General features: G+C 43.7%; 1 protein-coding gene across 1 annotated transcript in view; it reads left to right on the plus strand.

Moving 5' to 3' along the window:
* magixb (MAGI family member, X-linked b) overlaps positions 1-18,175 on the plus strand; it is a gene marked incomplete at both ends in the record, with an annotated part of 69,282 nt that overhangs the window by 31,230 nt on the left and 19,877 nt on the right. The window contains 9 exons of the mRNA XM_083974671.1: positions 726-939; positions 3,180-3,250; positions 4,736-4,897; positions 7,677-8,241; positions 11,472-11,739; positions 11,782-11,865; positions 11,947-12,174; positions 12,287-12,350; positions 13,416-13,850. Coding sequence (XP_083830797.1) covers positions 726-939; positions 3,180-3,250; positions 4,736-4,897; positions 7,677-8,241; positions 11,472-11,739; positions 11,782-11,865; positions 11,947-12,174; positions 12,287-12,350; positions 13,416-13,850 — 2,091 coding nt within the window. The remainder of the gene's footprint in view (positions 1-725; positions 940-3,179; positions 3,251-4,735; positions 4,898-7,676; positions 8,242-11,471; positions 11,740-11,781; positions 11,866-11,946; positions 12,175-12,286; positions 12,351-13,415; positions 13,851-18,175) is intronic.

The following is an 18,175-nucleotide window of genomic DNA, read 5'->3' on the forward strand; positions in this document are numbered from 1 at the left end:
TTTGATGTGATGAGTCTTATTTTAAGTTGAATGGTATTTGTTTTGACTAGAAATAAGACAAATATTCTTGGTAAGATTTTGAGTTTTTGCAGTGTACCTCAGATAGCCGAACTATGAAACATCCTGGAAAGACATTACTATCCGATCGCAGAGCGCCTGCTCTCCCCGCCACAGAAACAAACACTTTTTCCTTGTTGTGATGATTTCTTAACAAAAATAAACGGTCAGAGATATTTTGGACATTACCACTGCACTGCTCCACCGTTCATTTTAGTAAAGAAATCATCACAAGGAAAAAGTGTTTGTTTCTGTGGCGGGGAGAGCAGGCGCTCTGCGATCGGATAGTAATGTCTTTCCAGGATGTTTCAGAGTTCGGCTATCTGAGGTGAGTGACTACATGCAAAAACACAAAGTTTATACTGTTTATACTGTACACTATATGAGTTCAGTGGTGTCTCTAAGGATTCCAGTCATGTACCATAGATATTTGATTGTTTTTTGAGTGTTTGTTGTGATCGAAAGAATTGCCCCCATATAGCGTTGTGGCTATCCCTAGCGCCGGGTAGCCATGGTAACTCCAGTTTGCCTGCATCAATTTTAGTCGCGTTTTTTTGCTCCAACCAACACTGGGTGACCATCAGGAAAACGATTTAGGGCTCAAAAATGACCGGAATTCTCCTTTAACGCTGCCCTCTGATCTGATCTGGTCTCTGTGTCTTTTACAGGAGGCTCTGCGGGAGTCAGCGGCAGCACCCCCCACGCCCACGCCCACGCCCACTCCCACCGCTCCCCCAGTCGGCCCCGGGCGTACAGCAGCAGCGGAGGGGATGGCCGTGTTGTAGAGAACGGGATCATCGGCGGCAGCAGGAGGGTGAGAGCCGTGATGCCGGACCACTGGGAGCAGGCCTTCAGTGACCCGGGGGAGTCGCACTACATGGAGTGAGTGTCCACATGCATGGTCGAAGACTATTTCAGGAAACTTGTTCATTTTACTTCCATGGAGAAGGAAAACAAAACACCTCTAAAAGTTTGACACTAAATATGAGTAGGTAGGTAGTTAGCATAGCTTAGCATAAAGACTGGAAACAGAGGGAAACAGCTAGCCTGGCTCTTTCTGCAGGTGAAAACTTATCAGCAGCATAAATAAAAGTCACTGATTTCACATTTTCTGCAGAAGACAGAAGTTGTTTCAGGCTCCAAGCCAAGACTGTTGTTAAGTCAATGTTTGTTTCCACACTAATTAGAGTTTCCACAACTTTATGGAGAAGAAAAACACCTCTAAAGTCTGACACTAAATATGAGTAGGTAGGTAGTTAGCATAGCTTAGCATGAAGACTGGAAACAGAGGGAAACAGCTAGCCTGGCTCTTTCTGCAGGTGAAAACATATCAGCAGCATAAAAGTCACTGATTTCTGCTTTTCTTTCTGCTTTGACTTTTGTTAAGTCAATGTTTGTTTCCACACTAATTAGAGTTTCCCACAACTTTAGTGTTAGCTAAGGTTAACCCTAACTTTTTTTTGCTATCAGTTAATTAAACCTAACTCAATCAGTGAACAATACATAACTATAATCTAATTTAAACTCTAAGTCTAACCACAGAAGCGATTGGGTATTAAACAGTATCTGAAAGTAAGAAAAAAGAGGACTTAAGTTTCATTACAGGAACACAATCCTCTGTGAACTCCATCTTGTTGTTTTTACACTCAGGTTTTGTATAGGCCTAGATTAAAAACAAGGTGTGGACCATGTTAGTCCCTGAACTCCAGAGGTGGAGAAGAAAAACACCTCTAAAGTCTGACACTAAATATGAGTAGGTACAGTAGGTAGTCAGCATAGCTTAGCATAAAGACTGGAAACAGAGGGAAACAGCTAGCCTGGCTCTTTCTGGAGGTGAAAACTTATCACCAGCATAAAAGTCACTGATTTCACAAGACAGAAGTGGTTTCGGCTCCAAGCCAAGACTTCTGTTAAATCAGTGTTTGTTTCCACACTAATTGGAGTTCCCCCAACTTAGTTAAGGTTAAGCCCAACTTTTTTGCTATGTTAAATTAAAGCAGAAGTAAGTGGTCCGGTCGTTTTCGCTAATGCTGCGTTCCAGGCAGGCTTTTGAAATCGTAAATTACAGCTTCAAGTCACAACTTACGACTTTGTAGCGTTCCAGGCAACCCACTCGTGTTTTTCCGACCTGTTTTACCGGTGAAAGTCACTATAACGGCCACTCGTAACTTCTGACCCGTGAACTCGTACCAGATTGAACTGGTACGACTTCACGGTCAGAAAAATACGAGTTTCCTTGAACGCACCATAACAGTCCTCGTCCCTACGTCACCACATTCACGGCGTCCCTTGGCTGCACACACAGCCCTGCATGCCGTTCTCTCTCCTCATTGGATAAAAACTGTAGGATACGATAAATGTTTTCTCCTCGGCTCAGAGCAGAGCAGAGTGACTGACAGACCCGTGATTCAGTCCAAACACTCTATGTAAGTGATTGCTGTCGGAAGATATAACTATTTAAGACTTATATTAACACAAATATATCACTTACTTCTGCTTTAACCGTAACTCAATCAGTGAACAATAGGCTATGTAACCATAATCTAACCTACAGAAGTGATTGTGTATTAAACAGTAGGAAAACTAATTTCACTTGAGGGTGAAATTAGTTTCATTACAGAAACACAACCCTAAGCGAGCTGCATTTTGTTGTTTTCACACTCAGGGTTTTATATGGATTAAAAAACAAGGTGTGGACCATGTTAGTCCCTGAACTCCAGAGGTGTAGCCTACATCCTCCAGTCTTTGCACCGAGTCTGTTTCCCCCTGTTCACAGTCTTTATGCTAAGCATAGCTAATCGTCTCCTGGCACCGGCTGCGTGTTTGATGGACAGGTAGCGGGAGTAGCGGCATCGATCTTCTGGTTTAACTCTCGGAAAGCAAGCCATTAAGCCTGTTACCCAAAATGTCAAACTATTTGTTTAAACGTGAGCCGAATATAATAATACAGTCAGAGCTGCTGCTGCTGCTGCTGCTGCTGTGTAAAGTTGTCGAGCCCATCAGCCGCATGTCGGCATCATCTGTGTTGTTGACTGTGATACATTCTGATGCTGTCATCTTACATCCAACACTCTGACGTTTCTAAAGAGGGTGTCTTTTCTTTTCCTTTCTTTCCCCACAAGTCGCAACTCAAAGAGGACCAGCTGGCAGAGTCCTCGAGCCTCAAGCAGGGAGACGGTCTACAAAAATGAATGTAAGGCTCCTTTGTTTCTCCCTGTCTTTCTCTCTCTCTCTCTCTCTTTGGAGGTAATTATTTGAACACCGGCGGTGACACATCTGACTGCTGAACAGCCTCAATGGAGCTAAACGTGTTTGTCAAGAACAGGAAGTAGCAGACGCAGCCAGCTTGTTCGAGTCAAATGAGATGGAATGAGCTTTTTAAACCGAACAGAGACGTGTAAGTGATTAAGGCCTGAAGCTCGGAGCCGCTGGCAGAGAGCCAGACTCTCTGCCGGGGGCTTGGCAGGGTCCACACGTGGTGGGTCGCATGTTGTTGTCTGGTAACTTCATTTTATCATTTTGGCCACATGACTCATGCTCGTTTTTTTTTTTTTTTTTAAAAGAACAAGGTCATCGTCTAGTTTTCTGATGTCTGTCTGACATATCTGATTGCAAAGTGTAAGAAACCCATCTGTTGTTATTATTATTATGCTGTAATTCCAGCGAGAGGTGCAGTACACTCCTCTCGCCAGCAGACGGTGATATAATCGCCTTTATGGTCAGAGAGATACCGGCACACTGCAAAAACTCAAAATCTTTCCAAGAATATTTGTCCTTTTTCTTGTCAAAATGTCTCATTTCCAGTCAAAACTAATCTCTTTCCACTTAAAAGAAGACTCATCACCTAAAAATGAACTTGTTTTTAGATAATTTTCAATTGTTTCAAACAAATATTCACTTGAAATAAGTAGAAAAATCTGCCAGTGAAAGCACGTTTTTTTTGTGCTTGTAATAAGGAAGAAAAACTTGCTCCACTATCAGATTTTTCTACTTATTTCAAGTGAAAATATGCTTGAAGAAGTAAAAAAAAAAACAGTCTAGAAACAAGCTACTTCTTAATGTGATGTTTCTTATTTTAAGAATAATGAGATTTGTTTTGACTAGAAATGACATTTTGACTAGAAATAAGACAAATATTCTTGGTAAGATATTTGAGTTTTTGCAGTGCATGTGGAGGGGTCACAGTCACATCTGCTACATCTGGAGCCCAAACCTGCATTTTTATACTATTACCAGGCTGATAAATGAATGTAAATACAGTTAAAAAGTTAAAAAAAAAAATCGTGTGTGGTCATGTTTGACATTTTCCACACGTTTGGTGATGCAAAGTGACAGGAAAAGAGTAAATGAACACACACACACACACACAGATTACAGCACTGAGTTGGGTCAGTGTAATGGATTAGGCTGTAATGGACGCTGCCTTTTAATGCAATCTTCCCTACAAATACTTTGGTTTGTGTGCGTGTCGATTTAGTATTTTTTGTTAAAAGCCATCTGCCGATTGGTTTGCAGCGTCCTGACTGTCTCTCTCTCTCTCTCTTTTCCATCGGTTGTAACCATTAAGTCGTATGAACACGCAGTAGCTACACTGTACTGTAAAGCATCATCATCGTCGTCATTATCTCTTCCTTGTCTCTGTTTGTTTTTTTGGGGGGGATATTTCGGTGACCACCAGGGTTCACGGACCATCCCGGGGAGCTACGGGGTTTCCCTGTGCACACACACCTGACCAAGGGCTCCAGAGGGTTCGGCTTCAACATCGTTGGGGGCAGCAGGCCGAGGGAGTTCCTGCAGGTCTACAGCGTGACTGCAAGTGGACCTTCAGCACTAAAGACAGGTAAGAAAAAATACAATGAACCTGAAGCAATTAGGCTACGTTCATACTGTGGGATTTTTTTGCTCAGATCCTATTTTTTGTTTGGCTGTTGTTCACATCACCATCTAAAATGTGGCCTGTATCAGATTCCAGTGTGAACGGTTGTGAACTGACTCGCATGCGCAAAAAAACAATAATAACGACACCAGGCCTATCAGCCGCTGTACAGAAAACATACTGTAGAGGGAATGAGTATTTTCACTTTTATTTTGAAATGTCTGTGAAATGGAAGATGGAAAATGTCTGAGCAGCTGCTGAGGAGGAAAAGAGTGAAGAAAAAGAGACAAACTCTGTGTTTTAGTTTCAGTTACCATTACTTTAGTTTGTACCCTATATAGAAATAAACCTCCTAAAATGTCTTAACGCGCTGGGCAGCGTTCGGTTTATTAACCTTCGTCTTGTGTTAGCTTTCTAACAGCTGTAAAATACACTAAAAACTTTTTTTTTTCATTCAATTTGTTTTTCTCTTGGTTACATTAGGCTTCCTTATCCATGATAATGTTAATGATGTTAATGATAATAGAGGTTCCCGACAAAGTCAAAAAGCCTGGATGCAATAAACACATTTATGTGGTACTTTTATGCATTTAAAACCTGAAAACGGGTCACTGGTGACCTGAACACAAGAGGAAGGTTAAGAAACAATGTCAACAAGGTTGTTACAACCCAAACTGTAACACCACGTGTCGTTTTTTATTTATAATCTCCTCTCCTTCGGCGCTCACGTTCTCACTACAGCTGTTCTGTTGTCGGTAAACACATGCCGCTACACGTCAAATTATATTATTTTTATTGCTCTGTGTGTGACCTGTGGAGGTCTATGTTCCTGCTGCCATCTCTTAAAACAAAACCTGGAGTAAAGTTTACTCCGTAAACATTGTAAAGTGACGTACAGTAAAAGTCCCATCTAATCCGCCTTAGCTGTTCACACTGGGGTCGCATTGGAAAAAATGAATTCTGATTCAGAAATGTCAATGCAACTTGTTCTGTTCACACTGTCAAGTAAATTGGATATGGGTCACATTTGAGCGAAAAAATCGGATTCAGGTCACCAACTTACTGCAGTGTGAACGTCGCCTTACTTAAAATGAGCAGGAATGTGTTGCTATGAAAAAGATGCACGAGATAAATCCTGTGAAACATCTCAAAAGCAAAGCGGCATAAACTTCTAGCGTGATATGAGTGATGATAATAGACTTGTTATGAGTTGCAGCCTGAGATCTGTAATTACTGTAAATCTGACAAAATATAAAAACAGTTTAATGAGAAGTGTTTTTTTTTAGCAGCAGGTCCCTGTGCTTCTCTCTTTGAGATTATTCTGCTGTTTTCTGATCTCCCACAGCAAGTGTATATCACAAACGCTCCTTAATCCTCAAGGCTAGCACAACATAATCTAGCTATCATAACACATGCACGCACAAACACACACACATAAGTGCTCATGCAGGCAGATATTACCGCTCTAGGAAGCCAGAGCACAGGCTGTCTCTGCAGGGACTGATCTAGTTCATATATGTTAATAGGCTGGTTTAGAGGGATTAGTTGGTTGGATTAGTCCACGCCTACACTAAACACACAGACGGTGCTGCATTTGCAAACTACACTTATCTGCACACTCAAGCATATGAAAATGGTTAAAAAACAGAAAAAAAAGAAGTTAAAACAGGGAGATAAAGAGACTTTTAAAGGGATAGTTCAACATTTTGGCAAATTGGCCCATTGCCATAATCCCTATAGTTTTAGTAGTAGGTTTGTTACCTTTATTTGTCGGTGCAAGCTATTTTTAGAACGGTGGAGCAGAGCCGCGAGCTGCTCAGAGCTACGTTACAGAGGCTAATGGGATTTCTTGGTTTCAATTCAATTCAAAAAACTTTATTATCTGTCACAGGGACAGAAAATTGTCATCAGTTTGGGCTCAGTTAAACATAAACATACAGTACAGACACCAACATAAAAACTCACATTAAAAAATCTCACATAAAAACCACAAAAATCCTAAAATTCCTGTGGCGCTCACATAAAAGCTGCAACAGCAGATAAATCTTGCCCTAAAAACAGGTACCTATTTCTTTTCGTTTAAAATAACTGCAGTAGGGATAAAAGAGTTCTTGTAGGTCTTTTTTTTTCCCTCATTAAACTCATCAAATACACAATCCAACAACTCCAAAACGCTCTGGTGGACAAGTTGTGACCTGCACATTCACCACGCTATGAGATAATAACACGACGTTACCAGACAGAGTTATTTTAGAGGGAAATACAGATACTGCTTGATGAAAAACTGCCCCTGAAAGCAACGCACATCAGCGGTTTTGCATGAATTTCCCTCTAAAACAACTCTGTCTGGTAACGTTCTGTTATTATCTCATAGCGTGGTGAATGTGCAGGTCACAACTTGTCCACCAGAGCGTTGTGGAGTTGTTGGATTGTGTATTTGATGAGTTTTGCGAGAGAAACCATTACAAATCCCATGAGCCTCCGTAGCGTAGCTCTGAGCAGCTCACGGCTCTGCTCCTCCGTTCTAAAACAGCTTGCACCGACGATTAAAGGTAACGAACCTACTGCTATGACTATAGGGATTATGGCAATGGGCCAATTTGCCAAAAATGTTGAACTATCCGTTTAAAGGAACCAGAAAGACGTTTGAACTTTTGAGTTTAAATGCAAAGTGTTGGAATAAATCTGTTTTTATTAATTAATTCATCTGCCTGTATTTTTTGTTTCCTTCATGACTCGTTAGCCGACCTCCTCGTCTACATCAATGACGTCTGCGTGCTGGGCGTGTCTCACAAAGAGGTGGTAGAGATGCTCAAGTCGGTCCCCGTGGGTCACAGCGTGGACGTGGAGGTCAGGCGAGGCTATCCCATGCTCTACAACCCCGACGGCTGCCCCAAGCAACCCTCGCCACGGCTCCTGGGCGGCGGCGGCGGTGGCAACGACCTTCTCCTGCTGCCTCCCACGACCACGCAGCCTCAGCCTTTACGCCTCCCGACGCCGACCCCCCAGCAGCATCAGCAGCACTTTAACTTCAACGGGATCCACAACGGCGAGGGCAGCTACACCGAGCCGGGCGTGACGCTGGACACCAACGGAAACCACCACCACGCCGCCACGTCGTTCGTCATCAGACAGCCACCGTCGCCAGCGCCGCCCTCGTACAGACGCTCCAGCCTGAGCAACTCCGGCTGCTGCTCCTCGCCCCCCATGCGTCCGCCTCGCTCCCTCAGAGCCCGGCTGCAGTCGCTGGACCAAACCTTCGCCAGCCAGAGCGACAGCGAGGTCGTCTCTGCGATTGGTTCACACAGGTAGAAAGAAATAGCCTAGAAATCTAGCTGCACCCTAGCGGCAGCAAATATATTTGCTAGGGGTGGGAGAAAAAATCGATTCACATAGATATCGCGATATCTTTTTTGACGATTTTTAAATCGATTTATTTTTTAAAAAATCGATTTTTTTTTTTTTTTTTGACATTTTTTAAATATTGTGCAATGTGTATTTGTTAGCCTCTTTTACATACAGAGAGTACAGGCTTTGAAAAGGGTTTAAGTTCACTTTATAATGGAGTATGTTAATTTATAGGCTCCTACAGTATTTGTGTGCAGATAAATGTTAAAAATGAAGACTAAAAATCGAGAGAATCGGCAATATCGTAGAATCGCAATTTAAATCGAATCGCCATCCAAAAAATCGTAGAAGAATCGAATCGGGAGAAAAGCATGTTGTCCCAGCCCTAATATTTGCCCCGTAGGTGGGTCTAGAAACGAGCCATAGGAACTTTTTTAGTCTCGAACACCGATTGTGTTCACCAATCACAGTGCTCTATCTGTTTAGAGAGTCGTTGGGCGGCTTATCGCGATGACGACATAGATTTTAATTGGCTTGTCAGGCTAACGTCATCCTGCTCTTTGCTCTGATTGGTCGTAGCGCTACCCTATTGGTGCAGAGGCAGTTTGAAAGACAGCCTTCATCCCGCCCCCTGGATTGAGCCGAGGTCTACCGGTCGTTTCCAGACTAGACATTTTAGTGATATACTCTGGCTTGTCAGGCTAAGAAAGAAACACACACACACACACACACGGATTGACGCCTGCAGAGACTGTACTGTAGCTACATGTGACCTGAATAATTAGAATCTGTAATTCCTCTTTTCAGCGTTCAATTACAATAATTAGCGGCTGATTGCTGCTATTTAGAAGCTCTTCTGATTACTAGTTGATTTAAGTGTCATTTGAAAGTTCGCCTCTAATTTAAAGTCCATGTCTGTCTGAGCTACAGTATGACTCACTGAGACACGAGATTCAACCCCATAATGATCGAAAAAAGATTCTGGTTGTTACTTCATATAGTTTATAAAGGTGATTTATACTGTTAACAGGCTGCAGTGACAGACCAGAGATGTGGGGAACAGGATCTAATGTAGCTTACAGATTCATCCCTATGAGCTATTTAAAGGGATAGCTCAACATTTTGGCAAATTGGCCCATTGCCATAATCCCTATAGTTTTAGAAGTAGGTTCGTTACCTTTAATTGTCGGTGCAAGCTATTTTTAGAACGGCGGAGCAGAGCCGTGAGCTGCTCAGAGCTACGCTACGGAGGCTCATGGGATTTCTTGGTTTCCCTCATCAAACTCATCAAATACACAATCCAACAACTCCACAACGCTCTGGTGGACAAGTTGTGACCTGCACATTCACCACGCTATGAGATAATAACAGAACGTTACCAGACAGAGTTGTTTTAGAGGTAAATTCATGCAAAACCGCTGATGTGTGTTGCGTTCAGGGACAGTCTTTCATCAAGCAGTCTCTGTATTTACCTCTAAAACAACTCTGTCTGGTAACGTTCTGTTATTATCTCATAGCGTGGTGAATGTGCAGGTCACAACTTGTCCACCAGAGCGTTTTGGAGTTGTTGGATTGTGTATTTGATGAGTTTGATGAGGGAAAACCAAGAAACCCCATGAGCCTCCGTAGCGTAGCTCTGAGCAGCTCACGGCTCTGCTCCGCCGTTCTAAAAACAGCTTGCACAGACAGTTAAAGGTAACGAACCTACTGCTATGACTATAGGGATTATGGCAATGGGCCAATTTGTCAAAATGTTGAACTATCCCTTTAACATTAAGTGATATGGTGTCAAAAGCTGAACTTGAGTTGGTCATTCATGCTTTTATTTCTTCTCGTCTAGACTACTGTAATAGCCTTTTCACCTGCCTAAACAAGAAAGAGCTTGACCGTCATCAGACTGTACAGAACGCAGCTGCACGGCTTTTAACTCACACTCACTAGAAGCCACACATCGCCTCTGTTTTAGCTTCCCTGCATTGGTTACCAGAGTCAATATTAAAATTCTGGTCCTTACTTTTAGAGCCCTACACGGGGTCAAACACCCCCTTACATCTCTGACCTGATTAAACTTCATGTACCTGCCTGTACTATGAGGTCGCCTGGTCCTCACACGCACTTTAAGACCAGAGGTGACCGCAGGATTTTAGTTATAGCTGTACAGATAAGAAAAATGAATTTTATTCCACTCTGGGTCATAAAATTAGTGTAATAACTCATCTATCAGACGATGTAGGCCAAACTTTGCGCAAAATTCTATTTTCAAGTAAATCCGGGATGAAAGTGGGGTAGTTTTTTTTATCTGTTTTGTGATCTGTGAAAGGTGCTATATAAATAAACCTTACTTATACTTAACAATTCAACAATTAATCGATCAATTGTTTTAGTAATTTACTGTTAAATGTGTTGCTTCTTTGACAAAAAAAAAGTGAATTACATGATAAAAAAAACAACCACTTTTAACTTTAAAGGCCCCATGGCATGAAAAATGTGATTTTGGTTATTTTGTCGTGCTTGGGGAGGTCTCTGGGCCACGTATATACTGCCCCATGCATCAAACTGGTCATAAACGGAGAAACACACACCGCCCATTTGTAGGAACATTCTCTTTAAGACGAGCAGATAGCACTTCCTCCTTTCTGTGATGTCACACACAAGGTAACTCCGCCCACCGTGACCAGTTTTTTTTTTTTCAATTTTTATGAATGCAGCTTAGGTTTCAGTTACTTGCCTGTGATTGGCCCGACCACATGCCGCTCAAAAACAGTCAGCCAATCAGAAGAGAGGTTCTCATTCTCTCTTCTGATTGGCCAAATGACCTGTGCCTGCTAGAGCTCCAGAAAGAGGCAACAGAAAGGGGCAGTAGAAACGATATTAAGCAGATCACAGGTACTCAAAACCAATGATACATCTTGTTAGGGATATCAGCAGGTAAATAAACCCAGAGAAAAGTGCACAGCATGGGGCCTTTAAGCAGTCTTTGCACTCTAGTCCATTGTGATTAAAACTTTATTTTTAGCATTTATCAACCAGAAAAAGGGGCTGATTCATCAATAATGAAAATAATCTTTATTTCCATGTATCAAATGATTTTCCTCTTCCTCTTCTTCTTCTTCTTCTTCTTCTTCTTCTTCTTCTTCTTCTTCTTCTTCTTCTTCTTCTTCTTCTTCTTCTTCTTCTTCTTCTTCACCAGAGCTTCAATGATCCGTAACCACAACAACAACTCCCTCTCGGCGCCCCCCCACCCCCACCCGCTGCGCTACGGCACGTCCAAGTCGTCGGAGAGCGACCTGTCCACCTGCACGCTGTCGGGGTCGCGGCTGCCGCTGCCTCAGTCGCCCCGGAGACCGTCGTCCTCGCCCGGCGGCGGCGGCCCCCCCCGCAGCAGCGCCCACTCACGCCTCTTCGCTCCACAGACCTCACACCTCAGACCCCCACCCAGCCCGGACCACCACCACCACCACCTCCTCCATCACCAACAACACCAACAACAACATCAACACAATCACCGCATCTTCAACGGCTTCCATGGCAACACCAGCCCCACTGCCAGCCCCAGCAGCGTGTCGTCTCCCGGGGCGATGAGCGTTGGCGGCAGCGGTGGGGGAGGAGGAGGAGGAGGAGGAGGAGGAGGGGGAGGAGGGGGAGGAGGAGGAGGAGGAGGAGGAGGAGGAGGAGGAGGAGGAGGAGGAGGGGAGCTGGTGCCGGTGGCGTTGGCCCAGATCGAAGGCGACAGAGGCCTCGGCTTCAGCGTGGCGGCCGGCGGCGGCGGCGCGGGCGGCATGACGACGGTGGTGAAGAGAGTGTGGGACAGGAAGCAGTGCAACGCTCTGCAGCCGGGCGACGCCATCGTCAAGATCAACGGAGCCGACGTCCAGAGTCTGAGCTTTGCACAGGTAAATTAATTGATTGATAGGAGGGAGGAGAGAGGAGAGGAAAATATGAAAACAAGTAATGAGAACTGATGATGATGCATTCACTGTTGTTCGTTTGTTCGTTTGTTCTCAGGTGCAAACAGTTCTCCAAGAACACACCAAACAGGGAGAAGTCGTCTTACTGGTTTACAGAGGAGGTAAATGAGTTTTGCGTGTCCTTGAGAACCTGGAAAATGGTTGACCAGTTTTCCAGTCATGGAAAACACATTGAAAATGAGAAAAAAATAAAAATAAAATGTCCTGGAAAAGCTTGAGTTGACATCAGCTACCAGAGTTCTTCTATTTGACTTTGACAGAGAAAAAGAGAAAAGAGAGAAAACTAGCGACTCTGAGTTGATCAGAAGTTATCATACAACTTCTAAGCATGTAAGAGATGGTTTCATAGGTTAGAGCCACAGACTGCACATCTACAAATACAAATAAGGTACAACTGTGGAAAAGAACTCTTCTCCGAAGCATGAATAGGACGGGGGATGTAGTAGTGCGGTGGTTCTCAAAGTCGGGTCTGGGGACCCTCATTGGTCCTTGAGAGGGTTCAAGGGGGTCCCCGACTTTTTCTCTGAATTTTATCACTTTTTTTGAGACATTTTACCACTTTTTTCTTGACATTTTTAAACTTTTTTTTTTTTAGAAATTTTACCTTTGTTTTCTAGAATTTTTAAAACTTTTTTTCCAATAAATTTCACCAGCTTTTTATAATTTAGATTTTTTTTAAAAACTTTTTTAAAGAGAAATTTTACCATTTTTTCTTTTTTTTTACTTTCTTTTTTCCAGAAATTTAACTACATTTTCAAAAAAATTAACACCAATGACCCTAATTTGAACATACATTTACTAAGAAAGTAACATTATTCAGTCTCAGAACAAATATTTGTGTATTTCTGGTGTTTGTTTCAAAATTCTGTGCAATGGGGGTCCGTAAATTTAGGGGTCCTTGATGTAAAAGAGTTTCAGAACCACTGGTGTATGGTGTGATAACATGTCTGTCAGACTGTAACAGCCGAAAATGTCCTAGAAAAGTCCTGGAAAACGATTTCAAGAAAAGAGTGTGAACCTGTTTTGTTATTGTTCAGTTGTTTTTGTAGTTGTTGTCCTTATTCTGTATGTATGTTTATATTTAAGTACAAAAGGATGAAGCAAAACCAGAGTGTGCACTGATTCTGATTCAGTTTATTTTCTCTCTCTCTCTCTCCATCATTTAGGCGTCTATCATCCGCCCCCCTCCCCCGGCTCTCTCCGGAGACTCCCCCCGCCTCTCCTCCGGCCCCCTCCCCCACCTGTTGGCTCCGACGACTCCTCGCTGCTGCTCCCGGAGGCGCTGCCCGTGCCCCGCGCCTCCCTCAGCACGCCCCCCTCCCCGGTCCCGGCGCGCTCCTCTCTCATCCAGAGCACCAGCTTCTTGGAGTCGATCCCCGTCACCCTGACGATGGAGCCCAAGGACTGGATCAACACGGGGCTGGAGGACGAGGCGGCCGGCGTCACCGCTCCGGACTCGGGTGCACAGAGGGAAGGTGGTGGTGGCGGTGGCGGTGGTGGTCAAACCCGGCCGCTGCGAGGGTTCGACGTGGAGCTGAGGAGGAAACCCGGAGAGGGCTTCGGCTTCGTCATCGCCTCTCAGGATGTGGAGAACGGGAAAGGTGAGAGCCAGAAAACTCATGAACTGTGATTCGTGTGTTCGGTTTATAAAACTGCATTTTTCTTTTTATTATCCTCTCTATGAATCTTTAAATAAAGCTGGAGTTGAACTTCTCTGGCTCAACAAAAACCATTTGGTTACCTGCCCGGTGGGGGGGGGGGGGGGGGGTGCGCTTGATCTGGACGCCCTTGTGCACAGATGCACCATTAGCTAATTACAGATTAAAGAGTGGTCACCATGGCCACAAGCCACACGATGAGTCATGATGCATTGTTCACCCTCTTCTTCTGCCAATGAAAGCAGGTTTTTTGTGCTTGTAATAAGAAAGAAAAACTTGCTCCACTATCAGATTTTTCTACTTATTTCAAGCGAAAATTTGCTTGAAAGAAGTAAAAAGTGTCTAAAAATAAGCTGCTTTTTATGTGATGAGTCTTATTTTAAGTAGAATGAGATTGTTTTGACTAGAAATTAGATAAATATTCTTGGTAAGAGTTTGAGTTTTTGCAGTGTACCGCAAAACAGGAGCAATTAAACTGAAAATCTTCAGATTCCTTCTTTTAGACCTAAAATGTTAGGAACATACAGCCCCGAGTTGAATTTGCCCGGAATTGTCCTTTAACTAACTTATTATGGACTCATTTTCTGCAAAGATATTTAAAATGCAAAACAGACTTCCCACAAGGCCCTTTGGGTGTTTGTTTGTTTTTGTGGCCGCAGCATTCGGTTTCAATTTAGAAAAGATTAAGAAAACATCCACACAACATCTGGATCTCATCAGAGCCCATCTGCATCTGATTAATTCAATAAAGCATCTGCAGAACCAGTAAAACAAAACAATATGAGCAGCACTTAGTTAGTACACAGTAACTGTAGGATGTTGTTGGGAGCAGTTATCATCCTCTCTACCTGACGATCGGAGAAGCCGACGGGTTCACTTCACACAGTCAGTCAGAGAAGGATTTTGTTAATTAGCCATTTTACAAAATTCAAACTGGGAGACTTCAGAGTCTGTGGAAGCCGTTTATTAATGATGCTGCATCTTGCAACACCTTACTTTGCTTTTAAAAAACACATTTCCACCTTTGTTCCTCTGCCTCAGGGGACGATATTTTCCTCATTATGTGATCGATCATCCTTGGGCTCAACACCCGACGGGCAAACTCACTGAATAAACAGTTGTGCATTTGGGGGAAATGTGCTTGTTTGCTTTCCTGCCAAGAGTTAGATGAGAGGACTGATGCGATTGTGCGCTGTGTAAATATGACACTGTTATCTTAGCCCAGCATAAAGGTAACAACAAACTCTCTCCTCTGAAAAACTATGAGTCATTTTTACGCTTCTGTGTTTTTGTATTGATTAAAACAAACAAAACATAATAATAACAGCACAGATACGAGAATGGAATTGGTATTGATCTTCTCACCTGTGCGAAACGACGAGAAAACAAATTATTACAGGTTGAAGGTTTTATAAAGTGTCTAGATTTAATTCAGCATGACGCTGTGATGTCTATAGTAAAGTAAAGGGATAGTTCAACATTTTGGCAAATTGGCCCATTGCCATAATCCCTATAGTCATAGCAGTAGGTTTGTTACCTTTAATTGTTGGTGCAAGCTGTTTTTAGAACGGCGGAGCAGAGCCGCCTGCGAGCTGCTCAGAGCTACGCTACGGAGGCTAATGGGATTTCTTGGTTTCCTTCATCAAACTCATCAAATACACAATCCAACAACTCCAAAACGCTCTGGTGGACAAGTTGTGACCTGCACATTCACCACGCTATGAGATAATAACACAACGTTACCACACAGAGTTGTTTTAGAGGGAAATTCATGCAAAACCACTGATGTGCGTTGCTTTCAGGTTTCAGTTTTTCATCAAGCAGTCTCTGCATTTACCACTAAAACAACTCTCAAATCCCATGAGCCTCCGTAGCGTAGCTCTGAGCAGCTCGCCGCTCTGCTCCGCCGTTCTAAAAATAGCTTGCACTGACAATTAAAGGTAACAAACCTACTGCTATGACTATAGGGATTATGGCAATGGGCCAATTTGCTAAAAAAATGTTGAACTATCCCTTTAAAAGTCTCTGCTCACTCTGATCCGACTGAACGTTGTTGTAGTTTGTTTATGTTCTGTCAGGGACATAAACACATCCGGTAGTGAATACAGGAGAGCTGCACCATCCCTATGATGTGATGTATCACCCCCCCTCCTCCTCCTCTCCTCCTCTCCTCCTCTCCTCCTCTCCTCATGTCTTACATTGGCTTCGCTCTTGCGTTTTGATGCGGTTCAATTTGCTTTATGGCCCCGGCGAACACAACATTTATGTTTTCATGGTGAGATTAAGGTTATCTGTGCACCTGAGTCCGCAGTACAGAGACTCCTCCTTCCCTCCCTCCCTCCCTCCTTCCCTCGCTCCCTCCCTCCCTCCCTCCCTCTCTCAAACCTCCACCTCCATCATGTCCCTGCGCTCCCTCTTCATTTCACACGTCCCCTTTGTCTCTTCATATCTCCCTTCTTTTCCTCTCCTCTTATCCTTTTCTCTTCCCATCCCTCTCTCCTTCTCTTCTCCTCCTCTACTCTCAGCCTTTCTCTCTCTCCACATCCCTCTTCCCTCGCGAGCTCCCGCCCACTCCTCTCCTCTACTCTCCTCTCCCTCCTTCTCTCTCTCACTCACTCTCCTTTTACTCTGCAGTAAAACCGTCCGGTCTGGTTTTTCAAAAGATTAAAACTCTCCCTCTCTCCCTCTCTCCCTCTCTCTCTATTTCCCTCCCTCTCTCTCTCTCTCTCTCTCCCGCCTCCCACTCTCCCCATCGCTCTGTGAATGCCTAAGAGAAATGCTACGATGAGCATTTCCCTCGCAGAGGAGCAACAGAGGCGACGGGCGGCCAACCTGTGTTTTTAGCTCCCGTTGTCCGTCACATGTGAACTCAGCACCTTCAACAATCCTCCTGAAACGGGATATAGGACCTTTTTTTTTTTTTTTCCTCATCATTTTTATTATTTTTTTCTTCATTTTTAAAAAAAAATCTACTAATGAAAGAGCCATGCTGGAGAGACTACAGTCTGCTTTGAAAACTGTGAAGGAGTCCAAACGTAATTATTAGCTCCATGCTTTTTTAAAAATATATTTGTGTTACTGTTTACCATAAACAGGCAGGTCGGTCGGTTGGTGGTTTTGCTGCAGTGTTTCCTTTCCTGTTCATCTATCTTTGTGCACGAGTGAGAGGTTTTTAGATTTAGATTGTGTGTTGCTCTCTGAAGTTTGCTCGTCGTCGGTCAGGTGTGTTGACTGCATGAAAGTTAGCTGCACTAGCTCACATGTCTCTGAACTGATGCAGTGAGTGATGACAGATGTGTTTGTTTTGGGTTTTTTTGACAATAAGAGATGAGAGAGAATAAAATGTGTTTTCTTTTTTTTTAAATCTATTTTTATTTATTTTTTTTATTCCCAGCCAGGCTTAAAGCAGCACTTGACGTGATCTGATAATGGTCTGTGTATTATAGCCATTAGTGTGTGACACGTGAATAGATTTGTCAGATTCAGTGTGAATGATCCTGCCACAGATCAACAGTGTCTCTGTCTGTCTTTCTCTCCCTGACATGTAGTAGTAGACATCTGCATGCTGCTGCTGCTGCTGCTGCTGCTGTGGGGATGTCTGCACGGGCCGTTGCATCTGGGCTGCAGAGGGGGGATTTTACGATGGCGGGGGGAGGAGAAGGAGGGGTGTGTGGGGGGCATCTACGACTGTGGAGCAGTGATCAGTGCAGCGCGTCACAGGCTGGCTGGCTGGCTGCTGGGCATACCGCAGTGGGATTACTCTGGACAGGAGAACATGGAGAGCCAGAGGAAAAGACACTACGATATAAAGCAGCAGTCCATTTGGATGCATCTGTGTGTGTGTGTGTGTGTGTGTGTGTGTGTGTGTGTGTGTGTGTGTGTGTGTGTTTGGTTCGTGCATGTGCGGCTGAGTACATCTGTCCCAATCCCTCTGCGTGTGTGAGTCACTGTGTGTGTGTGTAAATGTGCGTGCGTGGCCGTTTCTCACGTATTCATGTGTTTTGGCGAGCGTTGATGTGCGACTGACTGATGTATTATGCATGATAAGAAGACTATTTGCAAAAAGCTGCCTTGGCTTTGATTTGACCTGATTGCCGTTTCTATCCCGGGTCACCCAGATTACGTCCAGAGTCCAGACAGATTGGAGATGTGTCTCTGGGCTCTGAATCATAGGCTGTACCTTTTAACGGGATCATCGTCCCTCAACGTGACACACACACTTCATCTTATATCACATCCGGACTGCAAGACACTACAGGCAAAAACAC

The sequence above is a fragment of the Trachurus trachurus genome (genome assembly GCF_905171665.1).
Source record: "Trachurus trachurus genome assembly, chromosome: 7".
Lineage (NCBI taxonomy): Eukaryota > Metazoa > Chordata > Actinopteri > Carangiformes > Carangidae > Trachurus > Trachurus trachurus.